Here is a 21,494-nt window from a genome sequence, read left to right as displayed (position 1 = left end):
ATGACCCAGATACGAATGAAAAAATAGCATTATCTTAAGAACGTCAAATTGAATTATATTAAATACAAAAAGTTATTTCAGTTGTAGCCTTTTGAATTATATAAGTAAATATGTTTTTATTCTTGTCCTAAGTCGGTAGCTATCTACATACTTAAATAACTGATATGTATTCATAAAATTTACCTTAAGTTAAACACAAGCTTAAGTGATCGTATGTGCTTTACTCATAGTACAATATTTATTACTAAAAAAGTGATTATACTATATTTTAAAAATCGAATTAAAATACCTATATCAAATTTGAAAATCTCTGGTTTTAGCCATAGAAATAAAAGGTTCCGACGAAATAAGAAACTCCTATTTTTAATCCCATAAACTAAACAGATGAATATAATCCTATTACTAACCAGATTTCAAGGATCAAACAAAAGTGACTGATACACTTACGAATTTAGTACAAGATTGTCCAATATGTCAAGTCCTTTTCTATTGGGTTTCGATTGAGTAGTTTTGCCTAAAAGGGTGATAAAAAAGAGCGAAGTGGTTTGACTTAATAGAATATCGATGACCATATTCATTAGTTACATATATTTTAGATAATAATTAGAAGCGAAAACCAAATGTCAGGAATCATCGCCCACTTGAAGCTAAAATGAGCGGTTTGGATTTCTCCCACACTCATCAATTGTAATGTAACATTCTCGTATCCGATGTCTAATAGGTCGACTACACTTATACCTAGGTAACATTGAAAATGTTTAGAAAATTGAAAACGAGTTGCCAATAGTTTTTCGAAGTAATCTCCGTTCCGCTCTACACATCGTCGCATTCGATGGAACCACTGAGAAAAGCAGTGGGCCCATTCTTCCTTAGGTGTCTCTCCTATGGCATTTTCGTACATTCGGTTTAAAGTACCTTCATTAATGTGCCGGTTGAGTAATGTAACGCAGCAGTCGATGCGCGGTTTGCCGGTTTGCTTCATTCAATTCGTTAGGTACCAACCTTTCAAGCTTTTTAATCTTCCCAATTTGCTTCAAGTGAATTAACACAGTTTTATCACTAACACCGCAGCCTGCAGCTAACTCGGACATGGTTTGCGATGGATCCGCTTCCACAATAGCCTTCAATACTTCATTATCAACTTGGGTCTCAGGCCGTCCACGGGGCTTGTTCTGCAGGTCGAAATTTCCAGAACAAAAACGTTGGAACCAAAAACGAACTGTGTTTTCTTTTGCAACATGACCGCCATACACATCATTCACCCTTCGAGTCGTTTCCGCGGCACTAGTGCCACTGCGGAACTCGTACTCGTAAATAATGCGATACTTTAAGTTTTCCATTTTGTAAAATAAGTGACGCAAACAGAAAAAAACAGAAGAAAAAACAAATGAATGACGGTCATCGAAGCACAAATACATGAGTAAATAGCGGTACAAATTTGAGTTTGGAATTCCTTACCAAAGAGGAGAACATCGTGATTAAAGGGGCCAGTACGAAATACGCCAATTTCATATGTAAGGACCTAATATTAGGTCCTTAGATATGAAATTGGCGTTTTGTATGGGAGGAACAAAAAGTCGAATATTTTTAAATATAATATATTTAATTAATCAAAGTATGAACCATTGTTTTCTATGCACTTTTGCCATCTCATAGGTAATTCATTGATCCCTTTACAAAAAAAACCAGTCGGACGGGAATCAATAAAATCTGTGAAGGCGATTTGGACTGCCCCATCAGAGTTAAATTTTTTCCCTTGCAAGAAGTTGTCCAAATTTCGAAAAAAATGGTAATCTGTTAGAGCAAGGTGCGGGGAGTACGGAGGATATCTTAGAAATTCCAATTGAAGCTCTTCTAATTTGGTAGCCGTCTGTTGTGCAGTGTGTGATCTAGCGTTGTCGTGAAGTAGCAGTGACGTGGAGCGATTGACCAGCCTAGGTTGTTTATCCGCTAGCTTTTCCATCATGGTTTGCAATTGTTGACAATAGACATCAGCCGTAATAGTCTGGCCAGATTTGAGAAAACTGCAATGAACAATACCGGCACTAGTCCACCAAACGCTTACAAGTAACATTTTTGGGGTTAATTTTCGCTTGGGGCAGGATTTGGCTGGCTGGCCAGGATCCAACCATTGCGCTCAGCGCTTCCGATTATCGTAAAGAATCCATTTTTCATCACAGGTAGTGATTCGGTTTAAAATACCTTCATTATTGTGCCGGTTCAGTAATGTAACGCAGCAGTCGATGCGCGTTTGCCGGTTTGCTTCATTCAATTCGTTAGGTACCCACCTTTCAAGCTTTTTAATTTTCCCAATTTGCTTCAAGTGAATTAAAACAGTTTTATCACTAACACCGCAGCCTGCAGCTAACTCGGACGTGGTTTTCAATGGATCCACTTCCACAATAGCCTTCAATACTTCATTATCAACTTGGGTATCAGGCCGTCCACGGGGCTTGTTCTGCAGGTCGAAATTTCCAGAACGAAAACGTTGGAACCAAAAACGAACTGTGTTTTCTTTTGCAACATGACCGCCATACACATCATTCACCCTTTGAGTCGTTTCGGCAGCACTAGTGCCACGGCGGAACTCGTCCTCGTAAATAATGCGATACTTTAAGTTTTCCATTTTGTAAAATGAGTGACGCAAACAGAAAAAAACAGAAGAAAAAAACAAATGAATGACGGTCATCGAAGCACAAATACATGAGTAAATAGCTGTACAAATTTCAATTTGAAATTCCTAACCAAAGAGGAGGTATTTGAGGTCAAAGTGGCCAGTACGACAAAACGCCAATTTCATATGTAAGGACCTAATATATATAAATCTCCTGTCACGATGTTTGTCCGCGATGGACTCCTAAACTACTTAACCGATTTTAAATTAAATTGGCACACCGTGAGCAGTCTGGTCCAACTTAAGAGCTTAGCTTAGATCTTTAATTATAGTCGCAATTTTATTTTATTGCAAATTATTTGTCTATAATTAATTGACAGTCGCAATTATCTGTTAACTCCAAAAGATTCTAACACATGTCGATACTTTTCGACTGGATTGAGTAAGTAATCAATAGATGGCACTGCGATGGTAAACCGACAAACGTGTCATATAAGCTACAATTCAATATCATGATTACCACGTGTTATTGACGCTAAAGTATAAATAAAATTTATTTTGTAGTTAAAACGAGTGACGATAATACAGTGAAATTATTCTTTCGTGGCACGGTATTAAGGCTAACTAAAACTACATTAAGGAGAAACGAAGGTCGCGGGGGCAACTGGTATATTATGAAAACGTCTCATATTAGATCACATCTGTGATGTTTTCATAGTTAATACATTGCGTCAATTTTTTTATGTAATAGGAGGCCACTCTCAATGCCAGAGGGCTCGCAAGTGCGTTGCCGGCCTTTTAAAATTGGTACGAAGTATTGAAGGACCCTAAGTCGAATGGTATTGGAAATACATCAGTGGGCAGCTGGTTCCACATAGTGGTGGTGCGCGGCAAAAACTGCCTAGAAAAACGCTCAGTTGTGGTACGGCGGACGTCGAGTGATACGGGTGGAATTTCATATTCTGCCTCGACGTCCGATGAAACACAGATGCAGGTATTAATTCAAACAACTCTCCAACTCCGAAGATTCAGAAGACGCAGAGTCAAAGTAATTGTTTAATATTATTATTAGCCGACGATTACGTTTAAAAAAACCATATTATCATTCCATAGATAGCATTGATTATTCGCAAATAAGTACCCACTTAATAAAAGGCTTCCTATCACTGTTTTCCTTATTATAAGTGAACTAGCAAATTAAATAATAACACTTAGTATATGATATGTCCGGTAAGCAAAACAGAAAGGAAATTTGAAACAAAAAGAATTTTGTTAAATTTGAAAATGGAACAATTTATGAGAGTGTTTATTTGATAGCATACTGTGTAAGAAAAGAAGAACTTTAAAAAGAAAACAAATATTTTTTTTTCTTTAACTTGAAAATGCAATAGTTTGTTTGCTTTTGATTTGCTTTTCGGATCTGTTTAGTCTTCATTCATTACACACGTGTGTAATTTATTGCGGACATGGCATAACGTACCTGACGTTTAGATTAAAATTTTTGAGCAATAAAGATATCTCTCGAAATTTTCCGTTGTATAGCGTAAAATATCCTGACAGACAAACATCCTCTCGTAAAGTTTTAAAAAGGCTTATGAATAATTTGAACACTGGAACGTATTGATCGAAATGCTTGCTTGATGCTTTTTGGAAAACATTGGTGAGGGAAGGTGAAAATGAAATTGGAGTTTCAAAAAGTAAAATACACCGTGTATTTAAAAAAAAATGGTTAAAGGCTGATTGGATCAAAATTTACTTCCGGCTATAGCCAGCCATTTTGTATACAGAATGGAGAAAAAAATTATATCTTTATTACTAGGCAAGCTTGCTCGAAGTTCCTAATTGTTTGGATAATATTATTTGGGCAGACGAATCTAACTTAAGCAATAACGGTATATATAGCCGCAACAAATATTCGCTTTGGTCTAAAGAAATTCCCCTACGAGTCACTGAAACGAATAACCAAGTGCGTTTTTCAGACAACTGTTGGTGCGGAATTAAAAAAAAACAGTTTTTTTTTACCGTTTTACCTTGAACACAGAAAAGTATTTGAAATACTACAAATTTTAGGAGATAAGATAAGAAATCTTAATATTCCAACAAATTGGAGCTTCGGCTCATAATAGTCGGAGAGCAGCAAAGTTTCTAAATCAATGTTTTTCTACTTGTACTGGTACAAATAGACCAATTAGATGGCCGACCTGATCCCCAGACCTAATACCATTAGATTTTTCTTTTGAGCATACCTGAAAGATTTGCTGTAAATAAACCGAAACGACAATGTTACAAACAGAACTGAGCCTTATCATATCGAGTATTCCCCGTAATATCATAGGAAATTATGCGATATTTAAGGTACTTTCTCTTGATGTCCCAGTCATGTGACGCACTGTATAAGCAACTAGACAATTACATCCTCTCCCACTTTAGTGCAGTTTTACTCTGAATTGTCGATCCATTAAAAATGTTTGGAAAATGTTACTGTAAATGCAAGCACAATTTCTCTATAACGTGTGATATTAAACGGATGGACGGATAAAGGAATTTAATTCAAAGAAATGACTGTATGAAATCTATAGTCTATAATATTGATCCTGTTTTTAGTGAAAGATTAATATGGATGACAACCCCTGCGTCCATTGTCATTCGCTTACCCGTGACAACGACGATTAAGAAACGACTTTAAAACAAGTTTGTTCAATCTTCACTGCATGTCGTGTTGATTTCTTGCTTTTCGGTCAATTGGGTCGAACAGTTTTCTAAAAACATTAGTGTATTCAATTAGTATATTATAATTCTATAATGTGCCTCTATTTTAATCATTAGAAGAGAATATTAAAAATCTTTTTCGCTAAAATGTCGACGCCGTTGACAGATGACATAAACGCTATAGCGATTGGAGCAGACGCGGATTCCGCGCAAACACACGCACATGAAGGTAAACAAACAAATAAAATAATAGGACTACTCTTTTACTTATTAAATAATTACAACACCACTTACTAAAGTTGTGCTTATAAATAATAAACCCATAAATAAAGTAATATAAAAAGATAACGCTAATTATTATAAAGTACTTCTGTAATAAAATAAAATAAATATCTAAATATCCTTAACTCTATTAAAAGTGTACTAGTATTATAGGTTTTCACTGTGATACTAATGCTGTTAATAATGAAAAGATGGCGATATTGTGTTTTGGTTGATCGATTTTTCCTTGCAACTTACATTCCTCAACAATTAATTTTATTCCATTGTATATTTAGCTTTACACTTTAATACCATATTTTATATTGTATCAAGCCACAACAAGTGCAAATGCTGATGATGGTTCATCAAGTAATGCTGCAACTCCTGCTAGCAGCGAGGGACAGGCATCTAGGCAGTCAAATTTGCAAAGAATACAACAACGAAAACTGCAAGTTTACAATTGGCCTCATAACAAGAAATTATTAAAATTGGCAATTTATTCTGCATGTCAGGTAATAAGTATAGTTTTTAAAATTGTTTACACTTTATTTTTACTCCCATTAAGTAATAATAAAAGTAGACAGTGCATGAAATGTAAAATATATGCATGTTCTTATTGTTAACAATGATGTCAATGATAACTTATCTTAAGATTACTTAAAAAAAATATGATATAATTTTATTTATTTATAGATATAATGTATAATTTAAGACATATTCTTACTTGAGTTTTATCAACTATGAAATAAATTGAAATGATTTCTACAATGTTTTATTTATAGACACCTGAATGTAACTGCAATGGTTGGAAGACTCCTGCAGCTCAGCAGACAGTGAGACCAAATGCCAGAACTGATAATCAGCCACTTGCTAACTTTACAGATCCCTGTAGGAATTGTAATCATATATTAGGTAATATTTAAACTCAGTAATATAGATTCAGTTTCATTGAATAACTCAAGACACTTTACTGTTTGAGTCAACACTCTTGATTCTTCTGTTGTAACATAAGTTTTTAAATATTTCCAGAAAAACATGTCACCCAACTTCAAGGATTATCAGGTGCCGAAATAAATAGGCTCTTAGCAGCAGTAGTTGATGTTGAGAATATATTTATGTCTATGCACAGAGAAGATGATCAAGACACTAAGAGAGTTTATTACTTTTTATTTAAGGTAATATTAAATTAATTTAATTTACTTTTATTAATATTGAAATTTATTATATGACTGAAATTGACCAATGTTTCCGTCAGTTGCCGGAATTTAAAACAGTTTTCACTTTAAATGTTGATTGAAATTGTATCAAACTATCTGCCTACATACAATTTTTTATTTTGCAGCTGTTAAGAAAATGTATTCTTACTCGCTCTGAGCCTCAAATAGATGGGCCATTAGGGCAGCCTCCATTTGAAAAGCCATCTATAGCACGAGCAATTACCAACTTTGTTCTATATAAATTCAACGCACTACCTCAAAGAGAATGGCAGACTATGTATGACTTAGCTAAAATGTTCCTGCACTGCTTTAACCACTGGAATTTTGAAACACCAAGTGTTCGGAAATTGGTAATATATTTTCTGTTAACATTATTTTGCCATATTTAACTAAGAGATATTAACCTGAAAGAAACGATTGTAATATTGAATTAACTAGTAGAGTTGAATAGATTTGATTATTATTTGAACCTTATATGAAATTTTCATAGACAAAATGATTTTATAGTTTCTTATAATTGTTTTTTCAGCAAGTTTCAAACCCAGAAGATATATCAGCCTATCAAATTAACTATACAAGGTATTTTTTTTCAATTTATATATCTTTATTGAAAAGTTATAACATTAGAAATCTCTACTTTATTACTTAATATATCTATCTTTGTTACTAAAAGCCTCAATTTCTATTATCTAAAAATATCTCTTATGTCTTGTCTTATATATTGTCTAGCACCTGTCTTGCTTAAGGCTACATCTGTTACATGTATAATAATTGTTAAACTGTTAATTAATATTTAATTAAGATGTTCATGGTCTGGGGCACTTTATTTATTATCTTAAAAAAAATCAAGAACAATAACTCTCTTAGGACAATTTACCTGTAAAATATTGAATAAATGCAAAAAGGCCATCCATTACACTTAGTATATCATCAAAGAACTGCAAAATATAAAATCAACCTTAGTATTAGTGTAAAGTGTTAAGACAGATTTTTGTTCAGAATAAATATTTCCTAGTTTAAACCGAAAACATAATTTCAGATGGCTCGTATTCTGCCATGTGCCAGCATTCTGTGACTCCCTACCCCACTATGATACCTCTTTGGTATTCGGAAGGACTCTCCTCAGAGCAGTCTTCAAATCTGTGTGTAGACAATTAATGGACAAGTGCCATTCGGAAAGAGATAGAATGCCACCGGAGAAAAGAGTAAGTTTATTTTAGTAGTTATATTTAACATGTAGTAGGTATATTTAACTTCTAATTGAGAGCAGGAGAAATTACCAATTGTAACGTAGGTTAAAATTTTGTCAAGAACACAATTAACAACATATGTTACATTTTAAAACTAACAAACACTGATTGTTAAATTTACTATTTTCTTTCTGCTTTGTAATATTAAGTTAAACACAAAGGAATAAAGGTTTCACAATTGAAACATTTAAAAGTTATAATTTTTTTGAGTGAAACTTCTTTATCGGCGTTGTAAAAAAAATTACCGTCACATTTTTCGGTTACGCGTCACATTTTCTGGTTATGCGTCACACTATTCCGTTACCACGGTTGATTCGAAGTTATTAATAAGAAAAATATATAATAACGATTACAATAATAGTAATAATTCTATTACAATTAATGAAATTCTATAATAATCTTAGTAGTAATAAAGTAAAATGAAATAATTGTATTATTTGTATTCATGTCTATGATAATAAAAACCCTTTGTTAAACTTTATCTTATTTAACCAATTTCTGTAAAGTTGCATATAGTAGATCATTATTCGAAAAATAATAAGGTTATAAAGAAGTTTCACTTCTTTCGTGTGTACACTAGTACACGTACACATTTTTGTTACGGTTACTTTAATATTTTTGATAAACTCAATTTTTTTTAAAATTGTTATATAGATTATCTATTAACCAGGTTCTAGTACTAAACCACTTTCCACGGTTTCTTGGTTTGTTGGAAGAGGAGATCTTCAGCGCAAACTCTCCCATCTGGGATCCGGACTTCAAGCAGATGCCGTCCAACCACTTGCAGACTATATTGGATAAAACACGTAAGTTATTTATATCTATGATCAGCTTGTCAATTAGTATTTAGACTTGTTAATTGTCAGTCTTGTCCTCATACTTTCTCTATGGACTAACTTTATGCATTAAAAAAGTTAACCCCCTAACACCCTTTACCAATAAAAACACGACTCAACTAATATATAAAGTTTTTGTACCACGGGACTCCCAAGCTTGTGGCATCAGCCTTATTAATATATGGGATCGCTATCTCTATTCGATGTTGCAGTATACTAGCGCTGAAAGTCATAGCTTCTATGATATATAGGATTGTTTTGGGTTGGAATGTTGGCCAATAAACTAGAAACAAATTTGTACCTAGCCGATTCCATATACTGAAAGGCTTCACAATATTCAAATATTTATTTTTTACTAACCAAGCTCATTGCTTTCCTTAACACAGAGTCATAATCATTTTTCATCGCTTTTCACTTTGTCGTGTATGTTCAAAACCTTAGTTTAAACTATGAATCATTTTAACAAACACATAATATACAGAAATAAATATTTTTTTAACAACATACTACATGAATTTTAATAGGGTTAATAAAAAAAAATAGTTAACCCTGTGTATAACTGTTTGTATAATAAAAAAGTATATTTTTGAATATTAATTTTAAGTAATAAAATAGAACATTGCTTAATTTGTAATAAATCACCAATAATATAATCTTCATTTGCCAGCTTTCTTTTAAATAACAGAGATATCTAAGTTATAGGATATAATGTTGAACCATTGTTATCAGCTGGAAAACGCGGTGAATTCGAACGCGTCACCGCGACAGGAGAAAGCAAAGATGGCTTTACCACGGTGTCGCTTTCGTCAGGTACATATGTCATGCGGAATATTAATTCGTATCCATATTCATTTATATAACGCTTACTAACAAATCATTATTTCCATGTTTCATATACAGATAATACAGGGTAGAGAACGCATTTGAAAACGAAAATTATAAGTGCGGAATATAAATAGAAAACAATTGAATATTGCGATCTGCGTTTTTGTTAATATGTTATTGTGTTGTTTATTACATTTAATGATATAAATTTGGAGGTATTGGATTTAGTATTGTCTTTTGTTATAATAGCTTTTACACGTTAAGAAAAACACTTTTTGAACGGATTAAAGCTATTCGTATTGTATTTTTTCGGATTTTAAGATAAATTTTAAAGCTTTTTTTTCTACATGAAAATACTTCCGGTTTATATTAATTAAAATAAATTTTGCAAAAATAAAAAAATACATATTTCTATATACAATCACTCATGTAGAATTAAAAGAAATTAAAAACGATATATGCACCTTTATTTCTTCATTTAAAGTTCCCTGAGTCACTAAACGGTTTAAACTCATTATAGAAACTCTTTATATAGGAACGATAAAACAAGAGAACCTCAAGCGTTCCGGGTCGGACGTCTCCATCGGGGGAAAGAGACGTAGGGTAGAAGAGAGCGATGACGTCAGCGAACGAACTGTCGCTGAAATTGTAGCAACCATTTCTGATCCAAACTACATGTGTGGACCCGATGTGAGTATAAACTTATGTTTTCGAAACGTTGATATCAAAAATAAGTCAGGAAACTTGTGGAACAAATTTATTCCTATTTGACTAATGAAACTTTGGTGTTATGTATTTAGTGTAGTGGTTAATAGTAAAAAAAACTATTAAGGGAGCGTTCAAGTATTATTAATCGCACCGTAACTTTTCTGTATCAAATAGTAACGTTTTACAAGAAGACAGACCCCCCCCCCCCTAAATTCGTTACGTAATACTTGAACGCTCCCTGACTCAAATTACAGAAAATTACCCTCAAAACAATAAAAACTAACTATCACTGCTCAACACGCAGTAAATTAAAAAACAAATTTCTATTACCCAAATACAATAATTTATATGTGAAAAACACATTAGACTTCATTATTCAAAATTTAATAAACACGCTACCTATTTAAATTAAAAAATTATTACATAAATCAAACAATTATAAATTATGCTAATCAGACATCATCGTCATTTGATTCATATTCGAACATAGTTACACAACCTGTTTGAATGAGAATTAACTTAACAAAATATAACAAATAAACTAATATAACAAAATATAAATTAATTTATCTAATTAGAGTAAAAAGCAAAACCTTTTTTTACGTTTGTTTCACTGTTTAAACATAATTACGTAACCGTAACCGCATATTACGACGATAATTTGTACGAATGTCTAGAACGTAATAATTTATTATTATATTCTGACCACCAAATATTATGAACTTGGTGAAACAGTGATATATTATTGCGACTTTATTTGTTTTTAAGTAACTTAATGCGACAGGCATTAAGTTTTGTATAAAGGTAGTTGCTGTCACTTCAAGAAAGTAAAATTAGGTAAACGAGAATTACTTGTTAGTAATTCTATTAATATTATATTACTAATATTATAATATATTAATTTCTTAAAGAACTTCTGAATAAGTTTGTTGTTTATCCACCAAAAATCGTCTTGATCTGTTCGGTTACTGGACCTAAGTGGACCAGATCAATATTGCGATACGTGATAATTTTTTATCTATGTGGGCTATCTCCAGAATATCTTAGGTTAGTATAGACTATGTACAGATAATAGTATCTCGTCTCAGTAATAAGATCAAGTAAGTATTTATAATAAACATGCTTTAGCGCATAAAAATTTATCTGTAAGGGATCGTTTAAGTTACGTCACGCAATTTTTGGTGATTTTTAATACCCACCCCGCATCGTACCGGCTTACAAGAGGAAAAAAATTCATTAAGACACTGCTAAATTTTAGTTTATAAAATATTAGGTACAACGTTTATTTTTATTAAACTACAAATAAGTCGCAAAAACGGATTATTATTTCCAGTTGAGAGTTTCCCTCAGTCGAACGCCATAGTTCATTTCGCGAAGTAACGGCTAGATCCAAAATAGCTAATAATTTTTAGCTGCATTGTCTATTCATAGAAAATTGCATGGTTCAAACGAAATAAAGCAGGTACACAGAGAATAATATTCTTAAAATGTCTTTGGCAGGCGCTATTTCAAATGCAAGCACCACGCGACGAGGCGGCCAAAGTGGAGGAGCAGCGCAAGTTGATTGAGTTCCATGTGATCGGAAACTCCCTCACTGGACCTGTTAATAAACAGACTATGCTATGGCTTATAGGTACTTATTTTCTATGTTACTATCAGCTGTAGCACTGGAGGCGCATAGCCTTTGTACGGTTCCTGGGTCCGGTACTAATTATTCTTAATCCGCTTTAAATAAAGTTGTCTCGTGTTTACTTGCCTGAGTTTCTGTCCAAAAATTTATCATTGTCATGAAGTTAATTCATTGAAAACTACAACAATCAAGTATTTATCAAATATGTAAGAAATAAGATATACGCGTGTTTATGTCGCAGCCAACTGGCCTTTTTACCTAAGGACCTGAAAGATGTTCGGCAAACCACAACTTTGATGGTGTTATCCAAAGTTCCATGAAAAACAAAAAGTACGATGCAAGAGTACAGTGATAATAATGTTTTTGACTGACTTAAGCAATTTAATTTTAAATGTCGTATGTTTCATCTATTTCTGCCAAATAATGACTGTATCGTACGAATGACCTAAGCATTAGCCAGCCAGGTTAATAAATGTGGTAACAAACGCTACGGCTGAATATCTTTCAGGCCGTTAGTTAAACGGCGCCGTTTAGTTAAAAGGCTGTTAATTGAACGGCTAATTACGCTAGTTGGCTGCGACATATACACGAGAAAATAAGAAATCAGGCCCGACGCAGACGCAGCAAATCCCGAGAAGAGTTTTTGTATCGAAGAAGTTATATAGACAGTGGAATATCTATAACTCTAATGTCAAGGGAAATGCAAAAATATCGAGTTTACAAGAACTTCGAGATACATATGATTTAACTGCTGAAATTACTGAGGATTCTAAGTGTATTTTTGGATTTGTCGAGTCGAATTTGAATAACAATCTAACTTAAGCTTTGTATTATTAATATATATAAGTTTTACATATATCAACGAATTACATATTAATGCAGTAAGCTATACTACTACGACTTATGGAGTCTCCTTTTTTTAAAATTCGAGTTAAAGAGTATAAAAATGTATTATCAATACTTCATAGGAAAATAACGTTTTGTTCTAGATACAAAGTCTAAATGTAATTCGAGATACCGCGTACTTTAAGGTTTCAGCGGAAGAGAATGGCATTTTTTTTGACTTAGCAAGGTTTGAGTTATAGAGATTACACTGTTTATATCTTATAATATAATATTTGGTAATAGAAACCTGATTTTGAAAGTGCACCAATAAAACGTGGTTGCAGGTCTACATAATGTCTTCTCGCATCAGCTTCCAGAAATGACGAAAGAATACATATCGCAATTGGTCTTTGATCCGTAAGTATTTGACAGTTTGCACTCGACGCTTCAGCTGGCATCTGTCAACAAGCAATTGACATAAAAGAAATTGTTGATCGATTCGATCGATCGATCGCTATCTGTGGTATTTTCAGATATGAATTGTTCAAAAATAATTAGAATAATTTCAGAGTTGGTTTGTTTAAAAATGATAAAGTAATTAAGACAGATATTTGATACAAATACCTGTTAACATTATTTACCTTAGCACATACATATATTCCTTCCAGAAACACGTGGATATGTCGACTGAACCAATATTTGATGAACTTTGAACTGTTTCCTAATTTTGAGTTTGATTTAAAACCAAATAAAATGATCATCTCAATTTTCTCTTGTTTGACAGCTACGATATTTAGTGTACTTTTTTGGAGTCGGTTAAAAATGCTATTGCTTTGTTTTTGCAGTAAACACAAAACGTTAGCATTAATTAAAGAAGGACGACCAATTGGAGGCATTTGCTTCAGAACTTTCCATTCACAAGTGAGTAATTCTATCAGTAAATATATAATAGTATTTAATTAACCTCCTAAACGGCCGGGCTGATTTTAATGTCAATGAGTTTTAGATTTACAAATGGTTTTTTTTTAATTTAAGACGTATATAGAAAACTTGCCCGACAAAAAACATATTGGTAAAAATTAGTGAAAATTGAAAAATAACGAAAAATACACTTGTTTCTTATATACCATCCAAAGTTGACTTAAATATACATTAAATAGTATTTATCTTTGTAGGGATTTAGCGAAGTGGTATTCTGCGCAGTAACATCTAACGAGCAGGTGAAAGGCTACGGAACCCATCTCATGAATCATCTCAAGGATTATCACATACGAAACAATATTTTGCATTTTTTGACCTTCGCTGATGAATTTGCTATTGGTAAGTTGATAATGGGCATGTCCAATTATCAGAGAGACATTTCTACTTCTCCATTATTAATTTTTTGGCAAATATCAGGCTTCTTTGCCTTCCAACCCGAAAGCTTGCTTGACAGGGAATTATGAGCATAATTAAATTACTTATAGTAATTTTTTTTGTTTTAAAAAATTGCATATTATGTGATCTCTATGGCTTTGTTAATATAACAATTATTATTAACAAAGACACTTTTATTTGTCAACCAGACATTTAACAAATAATTTAATGTATTTATCAATTAATTAATTTGATAAATTAAATGACAATGTATTAGAATTGTTTTTTTTTTTAAGTCTAAGGTTAAAGTTGATAAATGGTGGGACAGCACCTGTCTGTCTGTCTTTTACCGAGTACAACTCTCCTCTAATTAATAAGTATAGGAATTTCTATATACGTTGTATAATATACCCACCTATTGACATAAATAGACTAATGTACGGAATGTTTAAACTACATTATTATTATCAAAGATAAGCTTTGACTTAAACTAAAAAAGTAGGTGGTGAATTCGTGCTGCCTTGCCTTACATATGGAGCACAAACTTGGATTTTTAAAAAAGCCAAAATACGTTCCTGCCAGCGTGCGATGGGAAAAAGTATTCTCGGGATTCAAATATTCGTAGAAAAACAAAAATAATTGATTCTGAGTAACGTTCCCTACAACTTAAATGGAGATGGGCCGGATACAGAAGACAGATGGTCTAAAGCAGTACCCGAATGGACTGGTCCAAAAAAAACGGCAGACCAATAGAGCGATGCGCAGACGGGGTCGAAAGCTGAAAAAAAAATTGGATGACGGTGACACAAAATAAAATAGGATGGAAAAAAATGAAAGACGGCCGCAGAATAGAAAAGCAGAAATGTTATTTTTGTCAATAAGTTGAAAAAAATTGTCAATAAGATAAAAATATGTCAATAAGATGTAGATGAATAAGCGTTCCTGCACACGATGCCGTCGCCGCGCCGACGCCGCCCGCGTTTCCTCAGTTTGAGTCCATTACCGGCCGCGTACGAACGTGTACGTGCGTACCTTTTTAAGAAATTACCATGGAAAGTTTTGATTACGAAACGTTTATAACTTTAGTGGACGACAGAGAAGTGTTATGGGACAAAACTTTGGAAATATATAAAGACAAGTTTAACGCAAAGGCTTTATTATCCATAGAGGGACTCGTATATTACTGAATACTTTTTTTAAAATGGAATCTCACTGTTGGCCTTAAGGGCCTTTACAGCTCAGCTCGGGCTGTTTTGGCGAGCGTAGCTCGACCAGAATGGCGTTTTATCCCGCGGCTAGCGCAAGGGCGTCTCCTGTGAGACTCGAACCTCGGCTTGGGCTGTCGCTGGGTGGTCAATCGGCTGGAGGGCAGGACGGAAGCCCACTGTAGTCCCCGATGGAGGCGGTTTTTTACCCTAATCTGTGTTTGGCTGTTTTTGTTATTATTAGCTGCGCGGGTGGCTTTTAATTTATCGTTTGCTACAGTAATTGGATCGTACGGATCCGTTAGTGTGTCGAGGCCTCCTACGAGCCTTTTTTGTCGGGAAGGGGTAGTAGTTGATGCTTTTACGCACCAGCGAATTGGGATGGTGTTTAACCTTGTCAAAGTGGCGTGTGGACGCCAAATTCATCCATTGGGCTATGGTAGGGAGCTCCAGGTCGTGGTGGAGATCGACGAGAATGACTGAGAATACTTTTAACATAAACATTAAATCCTAACTGTATATTTCTTTAACGTCGCTATCGCGTTTTACACATGCATGCATTTTATGAATTTAGACAATCATCATATTTTTATTATTTCAGGCTATTTCAAGAAGCAAGGTTTTAGTAAGGACATAAAACTACCACGAGCCATGTACCAAGGGTATATAAAGGACTATGAGGGCGCCACTTTGATGCACTGCGAACTGAATCCTAGAATAGTGTACACCAAATTCACGTCTGTTATAAGGCGGCAAAAGGAGGTAAACTATACTTTTAAAACGAATAAACAAAAAATTAATACATCTATGTATTTGAGAGCTTTGCTTAATTTTGCTGACAAGAGGGGATACATTGCAGGAAATCTGCTTACGTAATACTTGAACGCCTATGTACAAAAAATACTTTTATTCCCAGTGTAAATTTTATATGCTCAATTATACGACAACGCACTTGCGTTATCCCTTGTTATATGAAAGATCTCTAACGATTGATATTGTTAATTTTCGATTTCGATACTAAAATTTAGTAGACAAAGTATCTCAAGTCACAATCTCCTCTTGAAAAATTTTGTTTAACAGCTTTTGAAACTAGATTTAAGTATGGCATTTTAGATTGTAGGCCTATCGTACTATTTTCATTAAAAAAAGCTCACCCTCCTATGCACAGTTTCTATTTTCGCATCTTGTTGTTAACTCCATTTTAAGAGGTTGATTTTAACTAATTATTTTTATATTAAAATTCCATCTCCGTGTTTAGTGGTGATTCTATGTTTTTCTTATTTTTGTAAGGAACGAGTGGCACCTGCGAATACAAACACAAGCGAAACACATTTTGCGTCTGTTTCGTTGATTTTTATCTATATTTGTTTACAACCCCTGAGTCCGTGATTAAAAAGTTTTGTTAACCGTACGAAATAACGAATACTTATTAATTTCAGATTGTAAAGAAGCTAATAGATATGAGACAAAAGGAAGTGAGGAAAATACATCCCGGGCTGACATGTTTCAAAGAAGGGGTAAGTTCAAAAGAAATATATTTATTTATTTCCCTCCTTTAGAGTTTTAATACAAAATGTTTATTTGTTACGCCTTTTAATTGAACTTAATTTAACAAAAATATTCTACCTTGTCCAGCGATAAGTGTTACAAATAATGTAATATAATTAAAATTGATACCTATATATTTATTAAAGTCTCAGCAAAAAAAATCTATTCAAAATGGCCACTTTTGGCTTTTATACAGGCCTTTAATCTGTTTGGCTGATGGGTTTTTTAAGAGACTCGATCTCGCCGTCAATCTTTATTTCTCGCGATAAGTTTATTTGCTTCCTAATGTGGTTTCGACGAATTCTGACTTTAACGGCATTAACAGCCTATGTATTTCTACGCGGCACTCGGCCGCTTTTCCGGTCTTCGACTGACAAACTGTTTTTGTATCTGTTGATAGTACGATATACGAACATTCGGCTAATACCAAGCTGTTGAAGTGTCTGCCTCATACCCACTTTGTGCGAGTCGATCACTGCAAACCTATTTTCTGGAATACCCCATTCCATATCGTAATTTGATAATATACACGAAATATGTAAAATGGAGCGAAGTTTTTAAAATAACGTGTTCCAAATTCGAAATAATTAAAAAGTTGAAAAAAATAAAAGTTTTTATGTAACAGTATTTATGGTAAGACTACTTATAAATAGATGTGTATTTATAAGTAGTCCATCCAAAAAATACATCTCTTTTCATCATAGTATAAATACAATTTGACAGAAAGAGACGATTAGATTATATGAGCTTCGAATGAACGACGTTGCCGCACATATAAGTGCTATATTAAATATTAAATCTATTCATCTCTCTGTCTAATTATGTCTATGCTATAATGATAAGAGACTGTACTTTTGTTTAAAAAAATTATTTGTAACTAATGTATCACTTTTTATAGGTACGCAGTATACCAATAGAAGTGATCCCTGGACTCCGGGAAGCGGGATGGCGAGCAGCTCGCGCTGCACCCGAACCTCAGCCTGATGCAGACCCAGCGCCACTTAGGAATATAATGCACGCGGTAACTATATACGATGATATGAAGTTTAGTAAACATTGACCATTGGCACGATCGGACGTCGGGGCAAAACACGAAATTCCCCCCCCCCCCCCCCCCCCGTATCCGTAAATATTCCCTCGATGTCCGTCATTAACTAAGCGTCACTAACTAACTAAGCTTTTAAGACAGTTTTTGTCGCGCCACTGTGGGACCAGATCCAATGAAAGTATTTCTTGTCATGCAAGTTACTTGATTTTATTTGTACTCTTAATAGGACGTGTTCATATAGAATTTTTTTAGGTTAAAAACCACGGCGCTGCTTGGCCATTCCTCAAGCCGGTAGACAAAGCCGAGGTACCGGATTACTACGACCATATTAAGTATCCAATGGGTAAGTTACTTATTGACTTTATTATTAACACTCTTTCAATAGTGAATAATGGGAAAAAAATCTTGTTGCCTACCCTCTTTTAATATGTTTTTACAACGACAAAAAAACATATTTTTTCTACCTTCTATTAATAGTATAAAATTAAATAGTATCAGTTATTAATGAATAAAACAGAAATGTTTTTTAGCATTGCCTACACTCTAATAAAATATATTTTTTATATATACAATTAATTAAAAATTTTGGTCGGACATATTGTAGCAACTTAATATGCATAATCATTTTTAAAGTATTCTACATAACTACCTGTTAACCATCCGTACTCTGTTATCGTGACATTTGTAATATATTTATATTGTATTTTAGTACTTATTAATTATAACTCGTGTCTGACTAGCTTAATTTTTTTTTTAATTTCTTTTTAGATGCTAGTTTTGTAACTGTAAGTCTAAATTTTTTGTTAATTTCGCGGACTAGGGTCGCCTGGTATAGATCGCTTGTCAGAGATAGACTCGTCTTAATTTTTTGTTATTTCATTGTATTTGTATTATGCAACAAATGTAAGGTTTTTCTAACTTTTACAGACTTACGTTCAATGGGGGAACGTCTTAAAGCGCGGTACTACGTGTCTCGGCGCTTGTTCATCGCGGACATGACACGAATATTCACCAACTGTCGTCTCTACAACTCACCTGACACTGATTATTATAGGTATTTATTTTAATTTATTATCTGAGAATTAGATTATTAAAGTATGATTATCATTTTACTATACCATCACTGTTTATTTTTTAGATGCGCAAACACATTAGAAAAATACTTCCAGGCAAAGATGAAAGAAGCGGGCCTTTGGGATAAATGAATAAATAATAAATTAGCTCAATTATTTATTAATAATTATAGGACTATGGTGTATAACAAGGGTAGGCGCCGGCTCACTTAAGAAAAAAAATCTCAATATTAGACATCGTTGGTTTTGTTTTATTTAATACCCAATAGAACGTCCTAGAAATTACATAATCATAGCTGAAATATAAAATAGAAGCTAAAAAATCTTGACGTTACATAATATGTTGTTTGTTATCAAGGTATTTTTAATTTAATAGAATTTGATAAATTCATTTTGTACAATGCAGTCAAAACGTACTTAGAACAGTAATGTGATTTGTACCATTAGCTGTAAGAGTCGAGTAAAAAACTATACGCGCTTTTCTCCTACTTGTGTAGATGTTTTTTATTTAAGGAATTAAAATGTTCATCAAATTGTTGTTTTATTTACGTATAAACGAGAATGGAGAGGAATAACTTTACGTAATAACTCATAAATACCACTTTTATAACCTATCGACCGAATATAACAGATATATTGGTACAGTTAACTTAGTCACAAAATTAACGTTTAAACATATATGCCATCGAATACATCGAAAAAAGCATGTCTCGCAACGCCGTTCTATTACCATAAACAGTTGTGAGATCCATGTAATAGCAAGAAAGTGAATTTATTGACTATTGTCCCTACTTAGGTCTGAAAATCTCTTCTTAAGATATCACGTAATTAGCTAACCTAACAACATCGATTAGTGACCTCTTCATTCGACCTGAACATAGATTATGTTGATTCTAAATATGACAGCAACATAGCAACAAATGACGACAATAAGTGCGATGTTACAAATCTTATGTGTGACTTGGTCATAGCATGGAAACACAATATCTCAAAAGTGTATATTGTATTTCGACAGAACAAAAACCTCCAGTTCTCTCGTAAAAAAGGTGGCGTTGGAGTCTTAGTCATGGTGAAAAGAGGAATTAAATCTATCACATTGACTGAGTTTGAAGCCCCGGATTTGGAGGGAATATACATACGCTGGTCTCCTCCTCAATGCTTGTTACGTTACTCACACCTCTGCATACATAAAAGTCTTTCAAAAACTGCATGACATACACGCTAGCGCTGGATTTTCTTATTACATAATTACAAGTGACTTTAATTTACCTTATCTCATCTCATCGTCCTCTCCAGATACCCTACAACAATCTGCGAATACTGAATCATCTAAATTATTGTTTCATACCATGTCTTTTATGATTTTAAAACAAAGTAATGTTGTCCACAACAACAATGGGCGGCTCCTAGACCTAGTCCTAACAACACTTCCCGAGCGTGTTGATTGCTCCGATGATCCGTGGCTTAATCCTGTTCCTTATTACCCGCCTTTAGATATTCTTAGTACTGTTAATAGATTAACTGTCATGACATCAGCTATTTTCAATGAAAGAAATTACTAATGGCGCGTGCTAAAAGTCTTATAAAACTTTGTTATAATCGCTATATAGAAGGGATTGAACTATCGCTAAAACCAAATATCAAACATTTGTGGAAATACGCGTCTACTCTAAAACAAAGTAGGTAATTTAGGATACCCTAAACTAATGAAACATGGCCTTTCATTCGACGATCGCAAAGAAATAGTTGAGTTGTTCTCAAATTATTTTCAGTCAGTATTTAAACCTCAAACTGACTCAGATGGAGACACTGTGTACACAGTTGAAGAGAGCGTTTCCAGTGACTCAGATCCTTATGCATAATTTATATTTCGATGAAGATGAAATCAGAAAAGTACTATTTGCTTGATCCAAATAAAGGTCCTGGTCCAGATCCAATCAAAACCACATACACATCTCTATAAGACGCAGTGAGAGTGCGCATATATCGCGCAACTGGAGGCTGTACGAAAAAAATATAATTTACTTTCTTTGAGTACTAGGCGTAATCTGATAGATTGTGTCACTATAAGAAAAATATGAACTAGCTTGTTCAGATCTTCTCGAACTCATTACATTCAATGTTCCTGCCAGATCCCTACGCTCGCACAGAACCTTTAACCTTCCAATTTCCAGAACCAACATTGGGTTCCGTGAGCCTCTTCACGGGACGTGTTTTACTTTGGATTCTGCTACAAATATCGACCTTTTTTCTCACTCCTCTACTGTTTCATTTAAGAATAGGTTAAAACAACTATTAATGTCCTAAGCCTTGTATCTTTCTTCTTAATTATAGCTACTAGTATGTTTGTCGTTCTCCTGATTTATAAATTTTGTGTTGTACTGTCTAC

General features: G+C 33.7%; 1 protein-coding gene across 2 annotated transcripts; it reads left to right on the top strand.

Annotated features, from left to right (window-relative positions):
- Positions 1–5,283: 5,283 nt before the first annotated feature.
- Positions 5,284–19,638, top strand: LOC123713167 (histone acetyltransferase KAT2A). Of its 2 annotated transcripts, XM_045666715.1 has the most exons (20): positions 5,284–5,552; positions 5,918–6,096; positions 6,367–6,496; positions 6,614–6,759; positions 6,927–7,151; positions 7,331–7,380; positions 7,841–8,006; positions 8,722–8,857; positions 9,617–9,697; positions 10,248–10,402; positions 11,921–12,053; positions 13,220–13,292; positions 13,721–13,796; positions 14,051–14,195; positions 16,038–16,198; positions 16,876–16,953; positions 17,883–18,005; positions 18,285–18,375; positions 18,960–19,086; positions 19,171–19,638. In XM_045666715.1, exons 1-20 carry the CDS (start codon positions 5,471–5,473, stop codon positions 19,235–19,237), a joined length of 2,424 nt encoding a protein of 807 aa, XP_045522671.1. In that variant the 5' UTR covers positions 5,284–5,470; the 3' UTR covers positions 19,238–19,638. The 2 variants fall into 2 exon arrangements, with proteins under 2 accessions (XP_045522671.1, XP_045522679.1); XM_045666723.1 differs by lacking the exon at positions 9,617–9,697.
- The last annotated feature ends 1,856 nt before the right edge of the window (positions 19,639–21,494 follow it).

Source organism: Pieris brassicae, chromosome 1 (assembly GCF_905147105.1).
Source record: "Pieris brassicae chromosome 1, ilPieBrab1.1, whole genome shotgun sequence".
Lineage (NCBI taxonomy): Eukaryota > Metazoa > Arthropoda > Insecta > Lepidoptera > Pieridae > Pieris > Pieris brassicae.
Note: the sequence above shows the minus strand (reverse complement) of the source record. Positions and strands in the feature narration are given on the sequence as shown.

What these genes read in the sequence shown, in the direction of transcription:
- LOC123713167 (XM_045666715.1), top strand. Translation starts at nt 5,471, where the DNA reads ATGTCGACGCCGTTGACAGATGACATAAACGCTATAGCGATTGGAGCA. An exon ending in TATCAAATTAACTATACAAG is followed by an intron (nt 7,381 to 7,840) that starts GTATTTTTTTTC and finishes ACATAATTTCAG; the next exon opens with ATGGCTCGTATTCTGCCATG. An exon ending in CGCTGATGAATTTGCTATTG is followed by an intron (nt 14,196 to 16,037) that starts GTAAGTTGATAA and finishes TTATTATTTCAG; the next exon opens with GCTATTTCAAGAAGCAAGGT.